Raw genomic sequence first — 21,365 nt, forward strand, 5'->3', positions numbered from 1 at the left:
ATATATATATATATATATATATATATATATATATATAAATAAGTAAAATGTAACTGATTTTATTTAAGAAACTAGGTCTAATTCATTGTAGGGGATTTACGTTCTCACAAAATAACCATCAAAGTCTTAAACAAAAGCCCTGCTCCTCCATGTCACTGCCCGCCCCCGGCCCCCACCCCTGTCACTTTTTAAAAGCCAGAGTGGCAGTAACATTTGTTAACTGACAGAAACTGCAGCTATGGCTTCCTCTTCAGAGACAGGGCAGGAGAAGCCTTGCCTCTTCATCTAATCACCTAGGGAAATCCCTAAATTTCTTCCCAAGAAATTCTTTGGATTTATTTTTGTGAACAGATGGAGATCAAGGAGGGATTTATATCAATATTTGCAGTAGATTTAATGTTCAAAACTGCAGTAGTCTACATCTCTTAGAAATAAACTTTAACACCCCATCTTTACCCCCCTCTCTTTGAAACATTAACAAAGCATTCCTGAAGATAGTATTTTAAGGCTCTACATGAAGCAGATACATTCAACTTACTGATGATTGTAGTCCTGCAAACATACAAGTTTGGGATTGAGCTTTTGTGTGTGCGTCTTTTTCTGGGATGCAGCTGGACCACACTTCCCTGCCCTTAAGAGCAGAGCTTATAGTGTAACAACAGGGACAGCAGATAACTTCTGAGCACTAGAAAGCGTCTAGTTAATCTTAAGGCTGATCTTAACTTACTAAAAATTCCATAGATGTGAGACTTAACACTTAAATGCAGTTGTATCTGTGTGTCATACGAGCAGCCATCTAGAATGAAAAGGAGGGCTGTCAGCCCTCATAAGGTGGCCTAGAGCAGAGAGGGAAGCCGAAGCAGGTTCCTGACTCAACCTAGTCTTCCTCTCAGGGTTTGTAAGTGCTAAGAAGTGCTTGAAGTTTCCGACCAGTACCAGGAATGTCTAAACTCAGTTGTCTGTTAGAAATTGGATAACAAGTTTTTCTCTGTGGTTCAAAGATTTCCCATCATAGCCTGTTCAGTTTCATTCTGCTTCACTGCCTTTTGCTTTTTGGAAACCAGAACCTCCAGGCTGAGAGAGGCAAGGCGAAGCCGCCCACTGGACTTACAGACTGAGGTTCTTAAAAGGCCTTTGTTGTAGCCCAGGCATGCAGGGGTCACTGGCATGGGAGGAGCCTGCCCAGCCTCATCTTGTGCGAAGATTTATCCAAATTCAGCAATTCAGCAGTGCAGATTAGTGACTTGTGGGCAGTTGGGAACCAGCCACAACCCAAATGATTTTCAAATTTTAAAATTTCTTTTCAATTGTATAGGACATACTTTCTTCTGAATACAATAGGAAGGAATTTATCTTAGAATCAGGAAGTCTTGCTCACAATTAAAGGGCAAACTAGTTTGCATTTTATTACTTTCCTTTCTCACGGTTCTATTCTGAAACCTACATTGTTGCTTCCCAGTTTTTGAGTGCTTGTTTTCCAAATATTTGTGGGCAGTTTTTAAACACTCTTTTACCCCTTGAGGCAGCTGCTTGGAAGATGAAACTGTGGGGCTGAGGCTGGCAGAAGGCAGCGCCAGGGAGCTCGCATCTGGTTCAGTTCCATCACAGATGGATTCTTCCCTTCTCTCAGCCTCAGCTTCCCAAGCTCTAAAATGGACATTCTCATTCTTATGCTCCTTTTCCCTTCTGGCTACGTTATAGTCCTCCAGGTCCCATTACCGTCATCATTAAAATTATTTCAGCATTATTATTAAAACAAACAACTATCACAGACTTTTTCTAGAAACAGTGTTCAGCAGATTTCTTACTGTCTGAAGTGCATTAAATGCATAAATTATTCCCCAAATGACTAGTTGTGATAGAAGAAAATTTAGTTGGAAATTAGGAGCTCACCAGCAGTCAGGAACCAGTGTAGATGAGGGAAGACACTAGATGGGAACTTACACAGGGCAAAGTTCAGTTTATCTATAGCCCTAGAGACCAACTGTAAAGGAAAGGAACTTTGAATATTTACTGGAAGGACTGATGCTGAAGCTCCAATACTTTGGCCACCTGATGTGAAGAGATGATTCATTGGAAAAGACCCCGATGCTGGGAAAGATTGAGGGCAGGAGGAGAAGGTGGTGACAGAGGAGTAGATAGTTAAACAGTGTCACTGACTCAATGGACATGAATTTGAGCAAATTCCAGGAGATACTAGAGGACAGGGGAGCTTGACATGCTGCAGTTCATGGCCTTGCAGAGTCAGACATGACCGAGCGACTGACCAACAAGAGTCCAGTAGGTGCTCAGATACATGTTGATTTAAAAAAACGGGAGAAACTACATTGCCTAGCATTTGGTGAGGATTTGGTAATTTTTTAAAAATGTATTATCAGAATGGCAGTTCTGTTCCTCATTATAGGATCTCTATATCTCAATCTGAGTTTACATTATAGAAGAATCTGCCTTATTTAGAAACATGATGTTTCCAGTTCTATACAGCATACAGTGTACAAAAACAAAAGTGAAACAAGGGAAAACAGTAAACTAGCCTTGGCTATCTTATGTCCAATTCCACAAGATGATTTCATTAAATATAAAGGACATTTTATGCAATTGAGAATGGACCCAACTCTGCAAGGCCAGAGTCTGTTCTTAGAATATAAAGGTTTGCACTGATCTGGAAGAAACGTGTACAACTGCAAGGTCTGTTTAGCTGAGAAGGAAGAAAGGTCATGCCTATAGGACAGAACCAAGAGAGCCAGCCCCTGTAGAAGCTCCAGTTTAGACCAAGCTGGATGTTGGACCCCAAGTTCCTACTACGCCTGTTAACAAGTGCATCCTCCGCCTGTCAGCTTTAGGGGGTGACAGTCCAGGGCTTGGTCCTCACAAGCTGGTGTTCAGTGGGCACCCGTTCTTTCTTTGGAAGCTCCCTGTCTATGGGAAAGGTTACAATCCCAGCCCTCTGTAGCCACCATCAGTGAAGCCTATCAAGAGGCAGATGTAGAGTGTGAATTTTCCCCTCTGCCCCAACAGAAGAGGGATAAACCCTGGGCTTCCCCAGTGGCTCAGCAGTAGAGAGTCCAATGCAGGTTCAACCCTGGATAAGGAAGATCCCCTGGAGGAGGGCATGGCACTCTTCGAGTATTCCTGCCTGGAGAATCCCATGGATAGAGGAGTCTGGCGGGCTATAGTCCATGGGGTCACGAGAGTCGGACAGAACTGAGCGACTAAACAAAAACAACAGACACCTTTGGGCCTCAGAAAACAGCTGCTAACCTAAAGGGAGTTCCACAGCCTGTAACTGCCAAGTACTAGGCCTGGATCCAGCCACTGGGGAGCAGCCTGTCACTGCCTCAGGCCTGCACTACCTTCTCAGAGATTCTTGGAGCTGTGCTTTCACTGCAGAGGGACCAGCCTCCCGCTTGGCCTGGGGTTTTAGACGATGCCAGTGACAAGGAAGTGAGCTGCCTTACAGCAGTGTTTTTCAAACTGGGTTGTGAAATCTATTTGGTCTGACTAAAATAAATTTTTAATTAAGGAGAAAATGATCAGAATGCATCACATATGTCATAGGTAAAACCAAATCTTGGCTTCTAATACCACTTCCACAAAAAAAAACCACCCAGCTGATTCCAAGGCTGGGACAGGGTAAGCACAAGATGGCGCTGGGGCATCTTGTTAGGCCAGAAAAGGAAGTGTTAAGAAACAGGAGCATGTTACAAGGATGTGGGACCTCACCTAAATAATGAATTAGAACCATTCAGAGAGTAATCCCAAGTCCATAATGAAAGTTAATTAAATGAATAAATAAGAAAGAAGGGCTTTGGGAACTTTCTTGGCAGTCCAGGGGTTAAGACTCCATACTTCCAATGCAGGAGATGCGATTTCAAATCCCTGGTTGGGGAACTAAGATCCCACATGCTGTGCAGTGCAGCACTCCCGCGGCCACACCCCTCTCCCCCAGCCACACACACACAAATTAGATAGGGGCATTAAAGTGAAAGTGAAGTGAGAGTCACTCAGTCATGTCTGACTCTTTGCAACCCCATGGACTGTATAGTGCATGGAATTCTCCAGGCCAGAATACTGGAGTGGGTAGCTTTTCCCTTCTCCAGGGGATCTTCCCAACCCAGGGATCAAACCCAGGTCTCCCGCATTGCAGGAGGATTCTATACCACCATTAAACTTTCATATATATATATATACACACACACACATATATATATAAAGAAGAGTGTTGCTTACAGGTAAATCAAGTGCAACTGATAAACAAGAAGTGCTGGAACTGAACAGTCTTGTAGCCATCATAGTAAAAGATCTATTCAGGCAAGAAACATCAGAATGCTAAATCTAAGGGGACATTTCAATGAGTAAGATCTCCACATGATCAGAGTATCTCTATACAAACCAGTTACTTGTTCCAAGAGGGGAATATCCAGTGGAGAAACCAGACAACACCCTGACCAGGTAAAAATTTATCATCAATGAGGGGCAGAAGGACATATCCCTAAGCGACCCACGATGTGATGTCCCAAGAAGGACACAACATCACTTGGGTAGGATTCTGGCCAAGAATGCATAATTCATCTAATTCTGAGGAAATACCAACCAAATTAAAAATGGGACATTTTATGTTAAATGAGTTGGAGGAACCTATATTCACCAAAAATATCAATGACATAAAAAAAAAAAGGTGAGTCATGACAGAAACTTACCATGTCTGATCTAGGCTGGAAGCTTCACTGGACGCTGTGAGGGACGTTACTGGACAGACGCTGGGTTAAAGTGTCAACCTGAAGTGGAGCCTGTCCTGTGGTGATGAGGATACCCTTATTTGTAGGAAGTCAGCATTAACGTACTTAGGGGTGAAGGACTTTGATGTGTGCAATGTACTTCTTAAGTGCCTCAGTTTTTTATGGAGAGAGAAAGGAACACTGATAAAGCCAACAAGTTAATCTGTAAATAACAGGTGAATCTGGGTAAAGCATACATAGGTCTTTTGTGTGTGTGTGTGTGTAACTTGCCACTTTCCTGGAAGTTTAAATTATTTCTCAATAAAGTATTTTTAAAAATACCTCCAATGTGGAGAGCCCCCTGGTGGTCCAGTGGTTAGGAGGGACCTGGCACTTGCACTGCCGAGGCCACAGGATTCAGTTCCTGGTCAGGAAACTAAGATCCTGTAAGCCATGTGGGGACGCCAAAAATAAATAAAATGCCTCTAGTGTGTACTCTAACTAGAAACGTCTTGGGTATAACCTGTCAGCTTTCACAGAAAGGTCCAGTTCGGTGTCTGTCATTCAGTCTGGCAGGTCTTGAGAGAACCTGAACTTGGCTTTACTATTCAAGTGACCTCATTTATACCAAGTCGCCCGTCTTTGGATAGAAGAGAATCCTTTGGGTCTTTGATTCACTTCATGAATAATCTAGGGGGAAAAATACCTAAATGTGACTTCGTGAGGTTGCTGTAATGTATCTGGGACAAGATCAGTGTGAAACTGTCCTTTTTACATCAATTCTGTATAAAGAGTTCAAGACTGATGCTTCATTTTTTTATTTCCCTTCTGCCCTCCCACCCACCCTTGGTGATGGCTGTACCCATTTGAGCATTTCTGAGCACAAGACCAAAAGTAAGTCTTAAAACAGAGGAGCAGAATTCTTGTCTAAACAGTAACAGAAGGGGATTAGCTGCAAGGATAGCATAACTGTTGTGCAGTAACAGAAGCTGCCCAGATCTTCTTGGTGGACAATGCATAGAAGACTTAGAATTATGGAACATCTGTCCCTCCACCACCCCTTCCCACCCCTGTCCCCCAAACCCCAACTCCCACCCCACCCCCCATTAATAGTGTTAACAAAAGCTTAATTTTCCAGTTCTAAAGTGCAAATGATTTGGGTATGACTGCTGTTGCAACAGGTCTGAACAGAAAACAATGAAGTCCTCTCTGTCTACGCGATGTTTTCCAGAATATAAAAGATGAGTTCCATGACGATGGGGCCCTCACTGAGCTGGCAGGCCCCTCCATGGATCACCGGCACCAGAGCGCTGTCCAGATCGTTCATGTACTGCGAGGGAAGGGGCTGGCCATTGCTCCCTGCTTGATAGCCAACCTACACCGTGGAAAGAAGGGGATGACAGGTTACTGGACAGAGAAGATCTCTCCAGAAGGCTGAGGGCCAAGGAGGCTGAGCAGGAAAGGAGATGTCCTTTCTGGCCAGGGGCTAGACGCTGGCAGTAAACACAAACTTCTCTTCCTTAGAACTGTCACGTATCGTCCTATCATATGTTCATCCTGCCCCTAGCACCTGGTAGCTGTGAGATGTTGGGCAAGACCATTAACCTGCTGTGGTCTCAGTTTCCCAGGAAGGGAGGCTGGGGCACAGAGAGGTGTGGAATGTCAGCAACAGTACATAAACCTTTGGGTGTGGAAGTTAAAATGAGAAATATACTGGGTAAACTCCCTAACACAGCAGGAACTGAACACCTGTCCTTCCGTCCATTTCTCCATATACCATTTTTTAAACACCTACAAACACAAGAATTCAAGCATGAATGTAAACAGGGCTCCTGCCCTCAAGGGCCCCAGATATTTAGTAGAAAAAAAGTGCTGGTCTTATTTTATGTGAAGTAATTCTCTCTCCAGTCAGACTATCAGTACCATTTGGGAAAGGACTGTAATATTACTCATTTGTATTACCCTGACATGCTTAGTAAAGCATTGGGCAAGACCGTAAGTAGAAAATAACTATCTGTTGATTGATGACTAGTCAAGAAATGGAGCTAAACATACGACCTTTCACATTTTCCCTGATAATAACATAACTGCATCAAAGCAGGAGCACTGGGGCATGTCACAGGGATCTAAAATCCAAAAGAGCGACTTCCCTGGCTGTCCAGTGGCTACAGATCTGCACTGCAAATGCAGAGAACCCCAGGTCGATCCCTGGCCAGGGAACTAAGATCCCACATGCCGCCCCAAAACAATAAAAAATAAAATCCAAAAGAAATGTAGAGAGATGAGAGTGCTTGGCCATATGAAAGAGGCACTGGGACAAGGAAGTGAGGGCAGGCTGCACTCAGACTGGACTGTGACTACACAGAGCGCACAAAAAGGTTAATAAGTAAGACAGGGAGGGAAGTCCGGCCACAGGAGAGCCGCACTGACAGGAAAACTACTGGGGAAATGGTTCAAGTCACATCCAGAACTAGCATGGCAATGTCGGCAGTAAAAAACACAAGAAGTGGAACTGCAGAGACCAGCGGAAGCCTGCTGTAGTTGGACCGAGAAAACAACAGGAGACGGGACAGCCTGGGACCTGCTCCCTAAAGGAGGCAGGGTGGCCCCTACGTCATTCACACAGGGGCGGCAGGTCCTCACACTTCTTACCCCACACCAAAAAGAAAGGTCCCTGCAAGACATTCAGGCGAGGAAGCCAGAGTTCACATGGTTCAGAGACAGACCAAGCAGCACATCCAGCTGTATTACCAACAGAGGGAAGGCCAAAGACTACATCCGGTCAGGCCCAAGGTGCAGAGACTTGTACTCTGGGTTGCAGGAAGAAAACTCATGTGTCAGAAAACAGACACTGCCCAAGACCTGCTTCAAAGGCTGAGATTCTTACCTGATCTGAGTCAAGTGTCACACGAAGTCCCAGTTTTGTCATTCCATCTTCCTTCAGAAGCTTCAGGTGGGGACACAGAGCAAGACAAAAGGCCTTGGCAACATGCTCCGTTAGTCGGCTGTGATCTGCAGGATCACTCAGGCAATTGTGCTGGTCATCATTTTCTAGGAAAAACACCTGTTCCCCAAACCAAAGAGACTTTTAAGCTTGTGTCCAGGGGCTGTGGGAAGAAATGAGTGCACCAGCTCATAGGTACGCGTACCCTGACTCCCTGAGACGTGCGGGAAGACCAGACACATGGACACCAAGAAAAGCAGGGCACTGACATCTCACATCGAAGAAACAGCCTCTGCCTCTCACAGTCTCTGCATCCACAGGGTGGTAGCTACCACTTACTGATCTCCCTAAAAGCCACAGCTGCAGTCGTAATGGTACATTCTGTTCAGAACCGGGAGAGGCTTACATTTTACACTGTGTACTTCTAAAAGGACTCCCTAATATGTGGACAACTTTCTAAAGGAAATGATCTTAGAATCTTAAGAGAACAGTCCTTATAGATCACATCACCCAACACCTGCATATTACTGCTCACTCATAGGAGGGCGGGCACTTGCTCAGGGCACAGGTGAGAATCTGCGTCTTTTGCTTCTCATCACAGAGCTCTTCCTACCACATGGCTCTGCGACTGCTGAGGTCAGAGCTGTGTCACTGTCTGTGAACTGAACACTGTGCTGGCGCAGGCGGAAGCACAGCAGATCTGGAACTGAGACCTGAGTCCTATCACACAGAGGAGGGTCATGAGCAAGTCCTCTGGCTTCTTAATGCCGATTTGCCTCTGTAAAATGGGAAGCACCTACCTTCTCTGGTTATCGTGTAAATGATATAAAAGCAAAACATAGGCTGATTCATGTTGATGTTTGGCAGAAACCAACACAATTCTGTAAAGCAATTATCCTTCAAATAAAAAATACATTTAAAATTTTTAAAAAAGCAAAACATAAAAGATATAGACATGTAAATCTACAGTGCTTCTCTATACCAATACTTGGCTTATGGCTTAATATAAGCAGCAGCTTATATTAAGAATCTGCAAAGGGGTAGCTCTGAAGCCTGGTGCCCGATGCATTAGTGAAAATGGCAGTGTAAAGTGACAGACGGAACTCTTAAGTGGGAGTCAGGAGACCTCTGGTCCCTGCTCTGCCAGCAACCAGCATTAGACAAGTCACAGAATCACCTGGCCTCTCTCAGACTGTTTTCTCATTATGTAATTTCTCATTTCTCATCTCCCTATCTCAGGGCATTAGTGGGGAGCAAAAAAGAGGGAACAGAAGTCAAACTACTCTGTAAGCAATAAAGACATTCACATGTTCAGACCTCGACTACTCAAGATATGTCAAATAGATGGTTATTACAAAGCAAGCAGATAAAACCACTCAGCTGCATATAAAATTACCAAGTCTGGTATGAAAGATGTCACTTGGAACAACAGCTGAAGAACTTCTAGCCTCTGTGTTGCCAGAAACCAGCTAGAAAACTTGGGTTGCTGCTGCTGCTGCTAAGTCGCTTCAGTCGTGTCTGACTCTGCGACCCCACAGACGGCAGCCCACCAGGCTCCCCCATCCCTGGTTACTAGGCACTTATCCTCCCTTGGCTCGGTTACCTTGTATGTAAAATGGAAAAGGCAGAAGTCACAGAACTTCTTAAGTTAAAAAAAATTAAGACATTTAACGCTAGTAAAGTAATGCTCAAAATTCTCCAAGCCAGGCTTCAGCAATATGTGAACCGTGAAGTTCCAGATGTTCAAGCTGGTTTTAGAAAAGGCAGAGGAACCAGAGACCAAATTGCCAACATCCGCTGGATCATCGAAAAAGCAAGAGAGTTCCAGAAAAACATCTATTTCTGTTTTATTGACTATGCAAAAGCCTTTGACTGTGTGGATCACAATAAACTGTGGAAAATTCTTCAAGAGATGGGGATACCAGACCACCTGACCTGCCTCTTGAGAAACCTATATGCAGGTCAGGAAGCAACAGTTAGAACTGGACATGGAACAACAGACTGGTTCCAAATAGGAAAAGGAGTACGTCAAGGCTGTATATCGTCACCCTGCTTATTTAACTTCTATGCAGAGTACATCATGAGAAACGGTGGGCTGGAGGAAGCACAAGCTGGAATCATGATTGCCAGGAGAAATATCAATAACCTCAGATATGTAGAGGACACCACCCTTATTGCAGAAAGGTAAGAATGACTAAAGAGCGTCTTGATGAAAGTGAAAGTGGAGAGTGAAAAAGTTGGCTTAAAGCTCAACATTCAGAAAACTAAGATCATGGCATCTGGTCCCATCACTTCATGGCAAATAGATGGGGAAAACAGTGGAAACAATGGATGATTTTATTTTGGGGGGGCTCCAAAATCACTGCAGATGGTGACTGCAGCCATGAAATTAAAAGACGCTTACTCCTTGGAAGGAAAGTTATGACCAACCTAGATAGCATATTGAAAAGCAGAGACATTTTGCCAACAAAGGTCCATCTAGTCAAGGCTATGGTTTCTCCAGTGGTCATGTACAGATGTAAGAGTTGGACTGTGAAGAAAGCTGAGCGCCGAAGAATTGATGCTTTTGAACTGTGGTGTTGGAGAAGACTCTTGAGAGTCTCTTGGATTGCAAGGAGATTTGGACAGAATGATGCTAAAGCTGAAACTCCAGTACTTTGGCCACCTCATATGAAGAGTTGACTCATTGGAAAAGACTCTGATGCTGGGAGGGATTGGGGGCAGGAAGAGAAGGGGACGACAGAGGATGAGATGGCTAGATGGCATTACCGACTCGATGGACGATAGTCTGAGTGAACTCCAGGAGTTGGTGATGGACAGGGAGGCCTGGTGTGCTTCGATTCATGGGGTCGCAAAGAGTCGGACACGACTGAGCGACTGAACTGAACTGAACTGAACTGATAAATGAGTTTCAAAAGAAATCAAGAGATCCAGGACCTACCTGTTTATTCTCAAAAAATAAACTTTCTGATTTGTTGCGCTTCCCAGGTGGCGCTAGTGGTAAAGAACCTGTCTGCCCATGCAGGAGACAGAGGAGACAAAGGTTCAATCCTTGAGTTGGGAAGATACCCTAGAGGAGGGCATGGCAATCCACTCTAGTATTCTTGGAGAATCTCATGTGAGATTCTAGAGAATCTCACGAACAGAGGGGCCTGGTGGGCTACAGTCCAGAGGGTTGCAAAGAATCAGACACAACTGAAGCAAATTAGCACACACGCACATACACATATACAAGGTCCCTGCCTGGCTTCTCTCATCCCTGGGTAAGCCTCTAACACAGCTCTAAGAAACAATATAGTAGAAAACAGGAGTCGGCCACATCTGGCTTTGAATCCGGACTTTGCCAGTGCTTATTTGCCATGTAATCCTGGACAAGTTAGTTTCTGAACTTTCGTTTTCTTATTTGTGAGATAAGTCTATTTTTAAAAGACAGTGTTATCTAAGTTATAACTGAGTGCAACATAACCAGCCTAGCTTTCTGAAGAATCCAGCAAAGACAGTATGCACCCTTCTTGAGGGTGAACAAATCTCTAAAAGCTAGTTCATGGGGCGGAGCTGTCAGACTGCTGCAGGCCACACTGGGTGCACTTCCTCCCAGTGAGCTTAGACAGACCAGAGGGAACTGGAGCATAGAAGGTAACAGAGATTTCCCCCTTTATGCCCCAGAATCAGTCCAGAATGTCTCTGGGCCAAGTAAAAAGTTGTCTTCCAAGTGGGGATCAAGGATGCCAAGTTCCCATTTCCTTACCTCAGTCCATCTGATGACCTTTCCATTTGCTTTATACTCTGATCCGTGGAATATCTTCACACTTGTTATAGACTCCATGGACTTCCCATCTATGGGACTTAGGACACTAAAACAGAAACAAAGGAGAGAGATGGAAGCGGCTCTTAGAAGAACTACTTCTCTCTTATCATACACTGGGTGCCTTGCTGAAAACACCTATGCAAAACATCACAAAGAAGAAGCCACTGCCCCAAAATGTACACGAACAGAGCTCTCAGGGAGGGGCCTGTGCACTGAAATAATTCTGAGGACACACGTACGAAAAAGGAGTCCTGATGGCAGAAGCTGGTTATTTAACAAAAATGTTTCCAAGTCTGCTCTCTTCCTCTCGTGTTCCTCCAGTGACTGCACAGACCCGCACCCAGCCCTGCTCGCCCCTGCTCCACCACCACACCCATCACATCATACTCTCCATATGTTCGTGTATCTGCCTCACAAACTTCCGAAGGGGCAGGTACATGATATACTCATTTCCATGTGCAACATTCACGGTCTGACACAACGTAGGAGTTTAGTGTTTACAGACTAAAGGAATTATTTGACCAAGTATGTTAATTATGACAGTGCTGGTATGAACTGATGAACGTGCATCTATATTATCTATTGAAACCAGTTGCCTTCAGTGCTGCATAGCACTCCTAGGTTCCTGAATCGAAAGGCCACATTTTATGGTCGTGTTCTCCAAAATATAGCAAGTATAAATATGTGGATGAACACACTCATTCTGAGGAGGAGTCAAAGTAATTGTTGTGAACTTTTCCTAACAACTTTCAAACCTGTTTTTGTTTCTGAATCTCTATGTATAAAAGATCAGATTTAGCCTAAAGTTGACTATCGGGGACATGCTACATTTGACTGAATTAAAATTATTTAAACACTGTTAAGTTTAATTTCTAACTCATCAGACAGTATAAAAACTAGAGCAGCCTTAGTTGATAAGAACTCTCTTGAGAAAGGATACCCTGACATTGTGGGACAAGCTAGAAAACATTCTGTCTACACACTATACAATAAACTCCTGGGTTTGAGAGTTTTCCCTGATGAGCTCTTGTTCTTTTTTCGAAGACGCTGCCACTGTTGTAGGAAGGGACAACCTACTTGTTGTTAGCTACCAATACCATATGGCATCAGATTGTCAGATTACCAATTTTTTGTCCTAATAACCATAGAATTTATTGTGATAATACAGATGCTTGCTCATATCAGTTCACACCATCAACCTAACAACCGACTATAAGAGAATTAAACACAAATTGATTTTGAAATTAAATTTTCCAGGAAGTATGGGAAGATAAAGTGTTATTTATAAAGCAGACAAACATACTCATTGATTTAGATATTGCTTCTGTTTGTTCAATAACATTCATTTAAAAAAATCTGGTATGCCATGCTGGAAGCACCCTCTATCTGCCTTCGCTCCTGCCGTTCCCTCATACTGGCAGGCCCACTCTGCCACAGCTGGGCGGCAGATGTCTACCATCTTACCAGACTCAGCTCCAGAGGCAGCCATTCCTCTAGGAAGTCATTCCTGAATCCTGCCCTACCACCTCTACCGAGTTCCTCATTTCTCTTTTATCTTTACTGTCTCCTATAGAGTGTTCTATGAGCATCTTGCATACTTTGGTGCCCTTATTATAACTATCTTCAAAACTAGACTGAGTCACCTGTCACTAAGGACCATAAATTCATTTTTGTCTTTTCCGAAGCCCACGTATAGAATTATTGCCTGAAGGATGAATGGGAGAAGGCTTAATACAATGAAGTCTGACATATTTATTCAATTAATCAGTTTTTAAAGACCCTATTAGGTGCCATACAGTGTTTTAGGTGCTGATGACACAGCAGTGACCAAACCAGCAAAAATTCCTGCCCTCGTGGATCTTACATTCCAGGGCCAATATAATAAATAAGTAAAAATATATGTTAGTGAGTTATAGGTACCCTTAAATATAATGCCGGGAAGGGGGGTATGAAGTATTTGGTGGAGGACGGAAGAAATGTGCATGAGAGGCTTACAATGTAGTAGGCTGGCCAGGGAAGCCTTTGTTGAGAAAGTGAAGGTACAAAGGTCTGAGGGCAGAAGAAGGCTGATATATTCACACAAGAAACCGATACTGTTTCTGAGAAATAAGAGAGTGGGCAGGGGATTGTGTAAGGCTTGTAAGTTGTAACAGACTTTGGCTTTTACCCTGAATGACCCTGAAAGTCAGTGGTGAGTTTTGAGCAAGAAGTGACATTGCTCTGGCTGCTGTACTGGAAACTGACTAGGCTAGGAGGAGGGAGGAGGCCAAGACTAGAAACAAGAAAATAAATCTGAAGCCTACTGCAATAATGCAGACCAAACGATGGCAGGAGAAGCAGGGAGCAGTAGTACACTTCTGGACATGTTTAAAAAGAAAGCTAACAGGCTCTACTGCTGGATTAAGGTGTAGGGTGTGAGGCAAAGTGTCAAAGAGGACTCCAAGGTTTTGGCTTGAACCCTCAGAACATAGGTGCCATATTCTAGAGATGAACATAGGATTTGAAGCCCAAGGAGGTGGCTTTAAGTCCTAGCCCAGCCACTTCCAAGCTTTGTGGAGTCATTTATCCTTTTGGTGTTTATTTGCTCATCTGTAGTTGTTATATCAAATGAAACAATATTAGCAAAAGTGTTTTGTAAACCAAAAAGGCTTAGGTTTTACTATTATCTCAGTAACTTTAGAGGGACTGTTGTGTTTCATCAGCTGCTTTCTTCCCCTTCCCTTCAAAAATATGCATAGAAACTCTTTCAGAAATTAAGCCAAGAAACCAGAAATTTAAAAGTCCATGTTATAATACAAAGCAGTCCTTTCTCTTAGGCAGGGGTTTCAGGAGAGTAATAAAAGGCCAGTCTAGACAAAACCCAGAGGCCAGCCCATAACGAAACACCACTGAGGGAACGTTTGCTGCATTCACCCCTTGTTGACGTCCTTGTCATCATCCACCCACTGGATGTGGATTTGCTCCTGCGGGTCCTCGGCCTCTGCCTTGCCACAGGTGATGGTGAAGTCCTTCATCTCCCGCAGCGCCTGCCTCAGGGCATCCATGTTCTCTGCAGTGATCTGGACCATAACGCCATCTGAGAATCAGCACCAAGACAACACAGATGGAAACAATACAAAGCCAGGGAGAGGGGCAGATGAAACTCTGTACCTGGCATCTAGCAAATCCCTCTAGGATTAAACGTGAAACTTCTGTTCTCTAAAGCTGACAGATACAAAGAGGTTTTGTCCTTTGAGCTCAACCTCTTACTTACTGAAAGTGTTACGAGAAGCAAATGCCAAGATGGATTCTGCTTAAAACACCTGCCTGTTGATTTCACTTCAGGCACAACTAAGTTTGTCCTGAGACTGCTCAAAAGGAAAACTTACACATGGTCACATCCCTCTTTTGGACACACAGAGCATTTTGTTTGTGTTTCCACTGTTGCATCATGCTCTAATCATATTCATTTGTTCGTATCACTCACCTTACTATGACTGCATACAGTGAATGCCAGTGCTTGTTAAATAAATCACTGAATAAACAACAGGAGTGAACTGGGGAGTAATTCCATTTATTGACTGGCAATAAAGCAAATCTACCATGTATGTTTTACATGGGCTACCATGAGCCAACAGATGATAACTATTTGGGGGCTACCACCTAAGTTAAAGGAAAATACTGAAATTGAGGGAGTAAGCTATCACATGCTGAGCAATTATCCTGATTCTCTGACACATAATTTTGTCAACTGAAATAATTTCTAAAGAGCATCAGTAAAATTTTCATAAATAGGTCGCTAACTGCTCTACTGACACACGTGGCAAAATGTAAGACCTGAGAAATTCCCACCAAAGGCATAATGTAACTTTCTAAATACATTGCTTTGCATTTGTAAGGATTTCTTTCAGTTCAGTTTATCATTCTGACATTTAAGGGGTACTTTTTAAGCATCTTGTAAAGACACATTTTAAAGGTAGTCAATATTTGATTACAAAGGCATTAATCAGTCATTTAACGCCTAGATTTCTTGATGAGGAAGCAGAATGACTAACTCCTAGACTTCTTAATTTCTTAATAGAATATTTCTGCTTTGAGTTGTGAAATTAAGTTGCGAAATATTAGCATACTTTGCTCTTCACTTGCTGTTTTGAGTTTGGCAATAAAGGAGATCAAAGTCAATCTCTGTTAACACACATTAAGTTTATCTATGTATTTCAATTAACACAAAGGAATCCACCCTCAGGAAGAACTGCTCTTAGGGCACTGGAGTGGAAATGAAAATCTGTCATTCCATATGCAGACTGCACTTTCCAAAGATAATCATAACATCTCCTGTCTCACATGCTTTTCTACAATGCTGCCTTTCCTTTTCCCTCTTAAGAAATGGAGTCTAACTCCTCTCCCCCCAGCAGACTTAGGACCACTTCCACCACCAGAGGATGATGGATGCGACTGTGTGATTTTCAAGCCGCATAAAACCAATGCGGCTTTGGCCTTGTGCTGGAACACTTGTGGTTGGAGTTCTAAGCCACCATATAAGAAGCCCAACTAGCCCAAGGCCACATGCTAAACAGTCCATTGTTAAGGACTCCAGTCATCTTTCCTAGTCTTTAAATCATCCCAAGACCGGCCCCAGACATGTGAGTCAACAAACTTTCAGATAATTCTAACTCCTGGCCATCAAGTAACCACCAACCTTCAAGTCATCCCAACTGAGGCCCCAGACATCACTGAGCAAGATCAAGCCATTCCTGCATTGCCCTGTGAAGGGCAATCAGTGAGGGTGATAAAATAGTTGCTTTAAGCCATTAAATTCTGGTGAACTTGTTACACAACAAGAGTAACTAGATCAAAATACAGTGAGAATAGTTGAGGAAGAAAATACCCAGTGATAAACCATAATGGAAAAGAATATGAAAAAGAATGTGTGTGTGTGTGTATATATATATATATATGCTGCTGCTAAGTCGCTTCAGTCGTGTCCGACTCTGTGCGACCCCATAGACGGCAGCCCACCAGGCTCCCCGTCCCTGGGATTCTCCAGGCAAGAACACTGGAGTGGGTTGCTATTTCCTTCTCTAATGCATGAAAGTGAAAAGTGAAAGTGAAGTCGCTCAGTCGTGTCCGACCCTCAGCAACGCCATGGACTGCAGCCTACCAGGCTCCTCCGTCCATGGGATTTTCCAGGCAAGAGTACTGGAGTGGGTGGCCATTGCTTTCTCATATATATATATGTATATACATAACTGAATTACATCGCTGTACAGTAGAAATTAATATAACATAATAAATCAACTATACTTCAATAAAATAAACTTATAAGTTCACTTATATGTGAATGTCATCTACTTATTTATAGATTTGCACCCAGTGATGTTTCTGAACTCAGTCTACGTCCCCTTGGATACCTTATTCCAGAGCTCTGAAAAGCCATCTCTTAACTTTATGTCAGTGTCCCATGGCATCTCTACCACTTACTCCTTTCTTTGGAGAGTTAAGCACCCTTATGACAGTCTTAATTAGCTGTACAGTGAGATGCTATTGAATAAATAACTTCTGTGGAGTCTGAAGTTTATGGCAAAAGTGTCAAGTTTTCCTTTAATGTCCCCTGTTTTTCAGTTGTATAAGACTGAACTTGTTCATGCAGTAAATAACCCATTCTTTACCTTCCACAATACTGGACTTGGCAAGATATCCTGAAGAGGATTTCAGAGCGCCACTGAACACAAAGAAACTGGCACCAGTCACTAAAATAGCAATAGAAATATGTTAGTGAAGAAAGACTTTGAGATGGAGGGACTGAAAATAATAATGAAATAGTTGGTAGTTGGGAACTCAAACCATCATACAGAAAATAAAAAACACTTACTCTATACACTACCATATACAAGTATCCAATAACTCAGATGCTAATGAAAGCTTAGAGAATGAGGTTTTAAAATACACGCTTCCATTTTGTTTTGAGCTTCCTTCAGTCAAGAAGCAAGGAAATCTTACTAGTCAAGACTAAGGTTTGGTCTGCAGCTTGTTTTTGTAAATAAAATTTAATTGGAACACAGCCATATTCATTCACTTATATATTGTCTATGGCAGTTTTTGAAGTGTGATGCCAAAGTGTTGGCAACAAAGACCACAGGTTTGCAAAGCCTAAAATATTTATCATATAGCCATTCACAGAAGAAGTTTGCTGACCCCGGATCTGATTCATTGCTTTTTTTTAAGAGCAAATATATTTTGAATATGGAGATATGATTGCCAACTATTTTATTTACAAAGTGGAGCTTTTAGAAAAACAAACACTTATTTAAAATATGAATACCTCTTCATAAAAGAAAGGGCATTTAATTACATTTTGCTTTATAAAACTGCACTACACTGTTTTATTTCTCCACATTTTACATTGGACTAAGATATTCCAACTTCCTACCCACTGGCCCTAGAGCATCTCTAATGGGTAGGTCATCCAGCCTTTGTCAAAGACTCCTACTGACAGGGAGCCCACAATAGCACAAGGCAACCATTTCTATTTCTGGATAGCTCTCAGTGTTACAGAGTGTGCTCTCAAACAGAGCCCATATCTAGATCCTTGTAGCCTTCACCCACTGGTGCTGGTTTTGGTCTTTTATAGCTATAGAGAGTAAGTTGAATATTATTTCCACATAATAGAGAATCTTAAAAATAGAGATACCTATTTTTCACCCTCTTTCAATCTATACTTTTTTAGGTTAAACATTTATATTTTATTCAAGAGATCTTCCTGTGACCTAGTTTTCAAACTTCTCACAGGCCTTGAATCATCCTTTGAAGACCTTCTAGTTTTATCAGTGGATATCACCAACTACATTAATGATACCCAGAACTTATTAAAATATTATAGATATGATTTGACTAATAGGGAACACAGTAGACTTGTCACCTACCTGTTTTAGATATTATATTTGAATATACATGTGCTCAGTACCTTTTATGCCTTTACTAAACAACTGATTTTAAAAATATACCTTGAAGACAGAAATAGTATGTCTACTAGAGAAGTGCTTAATGAAGCATACTAAAGAAAGCTACTTTTAGGAGATATTCTGAGAGGAAAAAGATTTATGGTCAAATAAATTTTAGAAGGTCTAGGCACTATCTTCCTTTTAAAAAAAAAAATGCTAAAGGCTCCGAAAAGTCCTGCAGCAAAGAAATCTGCTTAAACTTTTTTAATACAAGGTTTCTCAGTCTAAAATAATAAGCAAAATTTTTATTTATTTATGTGAATATTTTAAAAACCATAGACACTGGTAAGACATTTTAGGAAATGGCATGTTAAGCAGTGCCTTAAATTCTAATGTTGAGCAGCACTTCTTAAATTCTAATGTGTATTTAAATCACACTGCAATTGTGTTAAAATGCAAACTCTGATTTAGCAGATCCGGGACACAATCTTCATGTCTAACAATCTCCTAAGTGATGAGACCACATTCTGAGTACCACTGAACCTGGAAGGCTTCCTTCAGAATCCTGTCTATCTGTTAATTAACAAACACTCTTTGGGTATGATCATTCAAAAAGCGCTAAATCTACCTAAACATATTCTCACTATGGGGGCAATGCCTCAAACACCTATGCTGGCCTGGTCAGTGTCCTGAGGCAGTATTTTCAAGATGCTCCCCTCAATAACAGAGTTCCATTTGCAACTCTAAGTCTGAGTAGTCAACATACACTTGCACAACAAGCTTCGAAAGGTTAATATAATCAATTGTTTTCACCTATTCTGACAGTGAGTGTTTATGGGGTTGAGATATCCACTCTCCAGTTACAGTACAATCTTCCATTCCATGACCTCAATCAGCTCAAACACTCACCCTTTCTGGGCTGATTATGAATACTGATAGCCTGGGTCTGATAGTTGCCATCATCATTCTGTACACACACGAGATGGGAGTCTGCCTTCTCATTGAAACAGGCACCTCCTGCCAGGACGTGCTCATTGGACTTGTTCATGGCTTTTATCATCTGCAATCAAAAAAGAGGGCTATCTTTCTCATTCTGCCAAGAACGGGCACTTTTTGGTGTGTGTGACACAGCACAGCTCATTCACCTTCTCAAAGACAAAAGAGAATATTATTTATTAAAGTGACAAAGGAGCTACTAAAGAATGAAGACAAAGTCAAAAATCAGTCACCATTAGTAAAAGTTCAACATACACAAAAATTTTCTCTATAATTTACAGGTGATTTGTGTTATAACCCAAGCATATGACACATTTTGCATTTATTTTGTCTTTTTTACTGCTGCACTGAACTCAAGTAACTAAAATTAGTTTACCTAATTACAGTAGTTTCTTCTATCCAATGCATTCTCTGAGAGTATATATACACTAAAATTCTAAGTCAAAAGAATATCCTATATTTAAGTGTATATGCCTTCTTTTTCCACATCCATACAAAGGAGTGCTTTCCTCTATAAATATACGAACTCCATTATTTCTTAGTTTTACTAACTTATGTTTGATATCTTCAATGTAATAACTAATATTTTGCTTTATTCTTATCAAGAGATTTTAAGGTGATAATTCTGAACCTCACATGGAAAAACTCATCAGCCACCATTTTGTATCTAGTCAATAAAGGACAGAAGTGGTATGGACTTAACAGAAGCAGAAGATATTAAGAAGAGGTGGCAAAAATACACAGAACTGTATAAAAAAGATCTTCATGACCAACTGATCACAATGGTGTGATCACTCACCTACAGCCAGACATCCTGGAATGTGAAGTCAAGTGGGCCTTAGGAAGCATCACTATGAACAAACCTAATAGAGGTGATGGCATTCCAGTTGAGCTATTTCAAATACTAAAAGATGATGCTGTGAAAGTGCTGCACTCAATATGCCACCACATTTGGAAAACTCAGTAGTGGCCACAGGACTGGAAAAGGTCAGTTTTCATTCCAATCCCAAAGAAAGGCAATGCCAAAGAATGCTCAAACTGCCACACAATTGCACTCATCTCACATGCTAGTAAAGTAATGCTCAAAATTCTCCAAGCCAGGCTTTAGCAATATGTGAACCGTGAACTTCCAGATGTTCAAGCTGGTTTTAGAAAAGGCAGAGGAATCAGAGATCAAATTGCTTACATCCACTGGATCATCAAAAAAGCAAGAGAGTTCCAGAAAAACATCTATTTCTGCTTTGTTGACTATGCCAAAGCCTTTGACTGTGTGGATCACAATAAACTGTGGAAAATTCTGAAAGAGATGGGAATACCAGACCTGACCTGCTTCTTGAGAAACCTGTATGCAGATCAGGAAGCAACAGTTAGAACTGGACATGGAACAGACTGGTTCCAAATAGGAAAAGGAGTACGTTAAGGCTGTATATTGTCACCCTGCTTATTTAACTTATACGCCGAGTACATCATGAGAAACACTGGGCTGGATGAAGCACAAGCTGGAATCAAGATTGCTGGGAGAAATATCAATAACCTCAGATATGCAGATGATACCACCCTCATGGCAGAAAGGTAAGAAGACCTAAAGAGCCTCTTGATGAAAGTGAAAGAGGAGAGTGAAAAAGTTGGCTTAAAGCCCAACATTCAGAAAACTAAGATCATGGTATCCAGTCCCATCACTTCATGGCAAATAGATGGGGAAACAGTGGAAACAGTGACTGACTTTACTTTTGGGGGCTCCAAAATCACTGCAGATGGTGACTGCAGCCATGAAATTAAAAGATGCTTACTCCTTGGAAGGAAAGTTATGACCAACCTAGACAGCATATTAAAAAGTAGAGACAAAAAAAAAAGCAGAGACATTCTTTGTCAACTAAGGTCCATCTAGTCAAGGCTTTGACTATAAAGAAAGCTGAGCACTGAAGAACTGATGCTTTGGAACTGTGGTGTTGGAGAAGACTCTTGAGAGTCCCTTGGAC

General features: G+C 42.0%; 1 protein-coding gene across 4 annotated transcripts in view; it reads right to left on the minus strand.

Annotated features, from left to right (window-relative positions):
• Positions 1–39: 39 nt before the first annotated feature.
• The window catches only part of ZFYVE9 (zinc finger FYVE-type containing 9), a 117,046-nt gene continuing 95,720 nt past the window's right edge, over positions 40–21,365 (minus strand). For all 4 annotated transcript variants that reach the window (XM_061411971.1, XM_061411970.1, XM_061411969.1 and 1 more), the window contains 6 exons: positions 19,300–19,450; positions 17,119–17,199; positions 14,384–14,546; positions 11,411–11,516; positions 7,606–7,782; positions 40–6,093 (listed from right to left, as the gene is read on the minus strand). In XM_061411971.1, coding sequence (XP_061267955.1) covers positions 5,932–6,093; positions 7,606–7,782; positions 11,411–11,516; positions 14,384–14,546; positions 17,119–17,199; positions 19,300–19,450 — 840 coding nt within the window. In that variant the 3' untranslated portion in view covers positions 40–5,931. The remainder of the gene's footprint in view (positions 6,094–7,605; positions 7,783–11,410; positions 11,517–14,383; positions 14,547–17,118; positions 17,200–19,299; positions 19,451–21,365) is intronic.

This window comes from Bos javanicus, chromosome 3 (assembly GCF_032452875.1).
Source record: "Bos javanicus breed banteng chromosome 3, ARS-OSU_banteng_1.0, whole genome shotgun sequence".
NCBI classification, from domain to species: domain Eukaryota; kingdom Metazoa; phylum Chordata; class Mammalia; order Artiodactyla; family Bovidae; genus Bos; species Bos javanicus.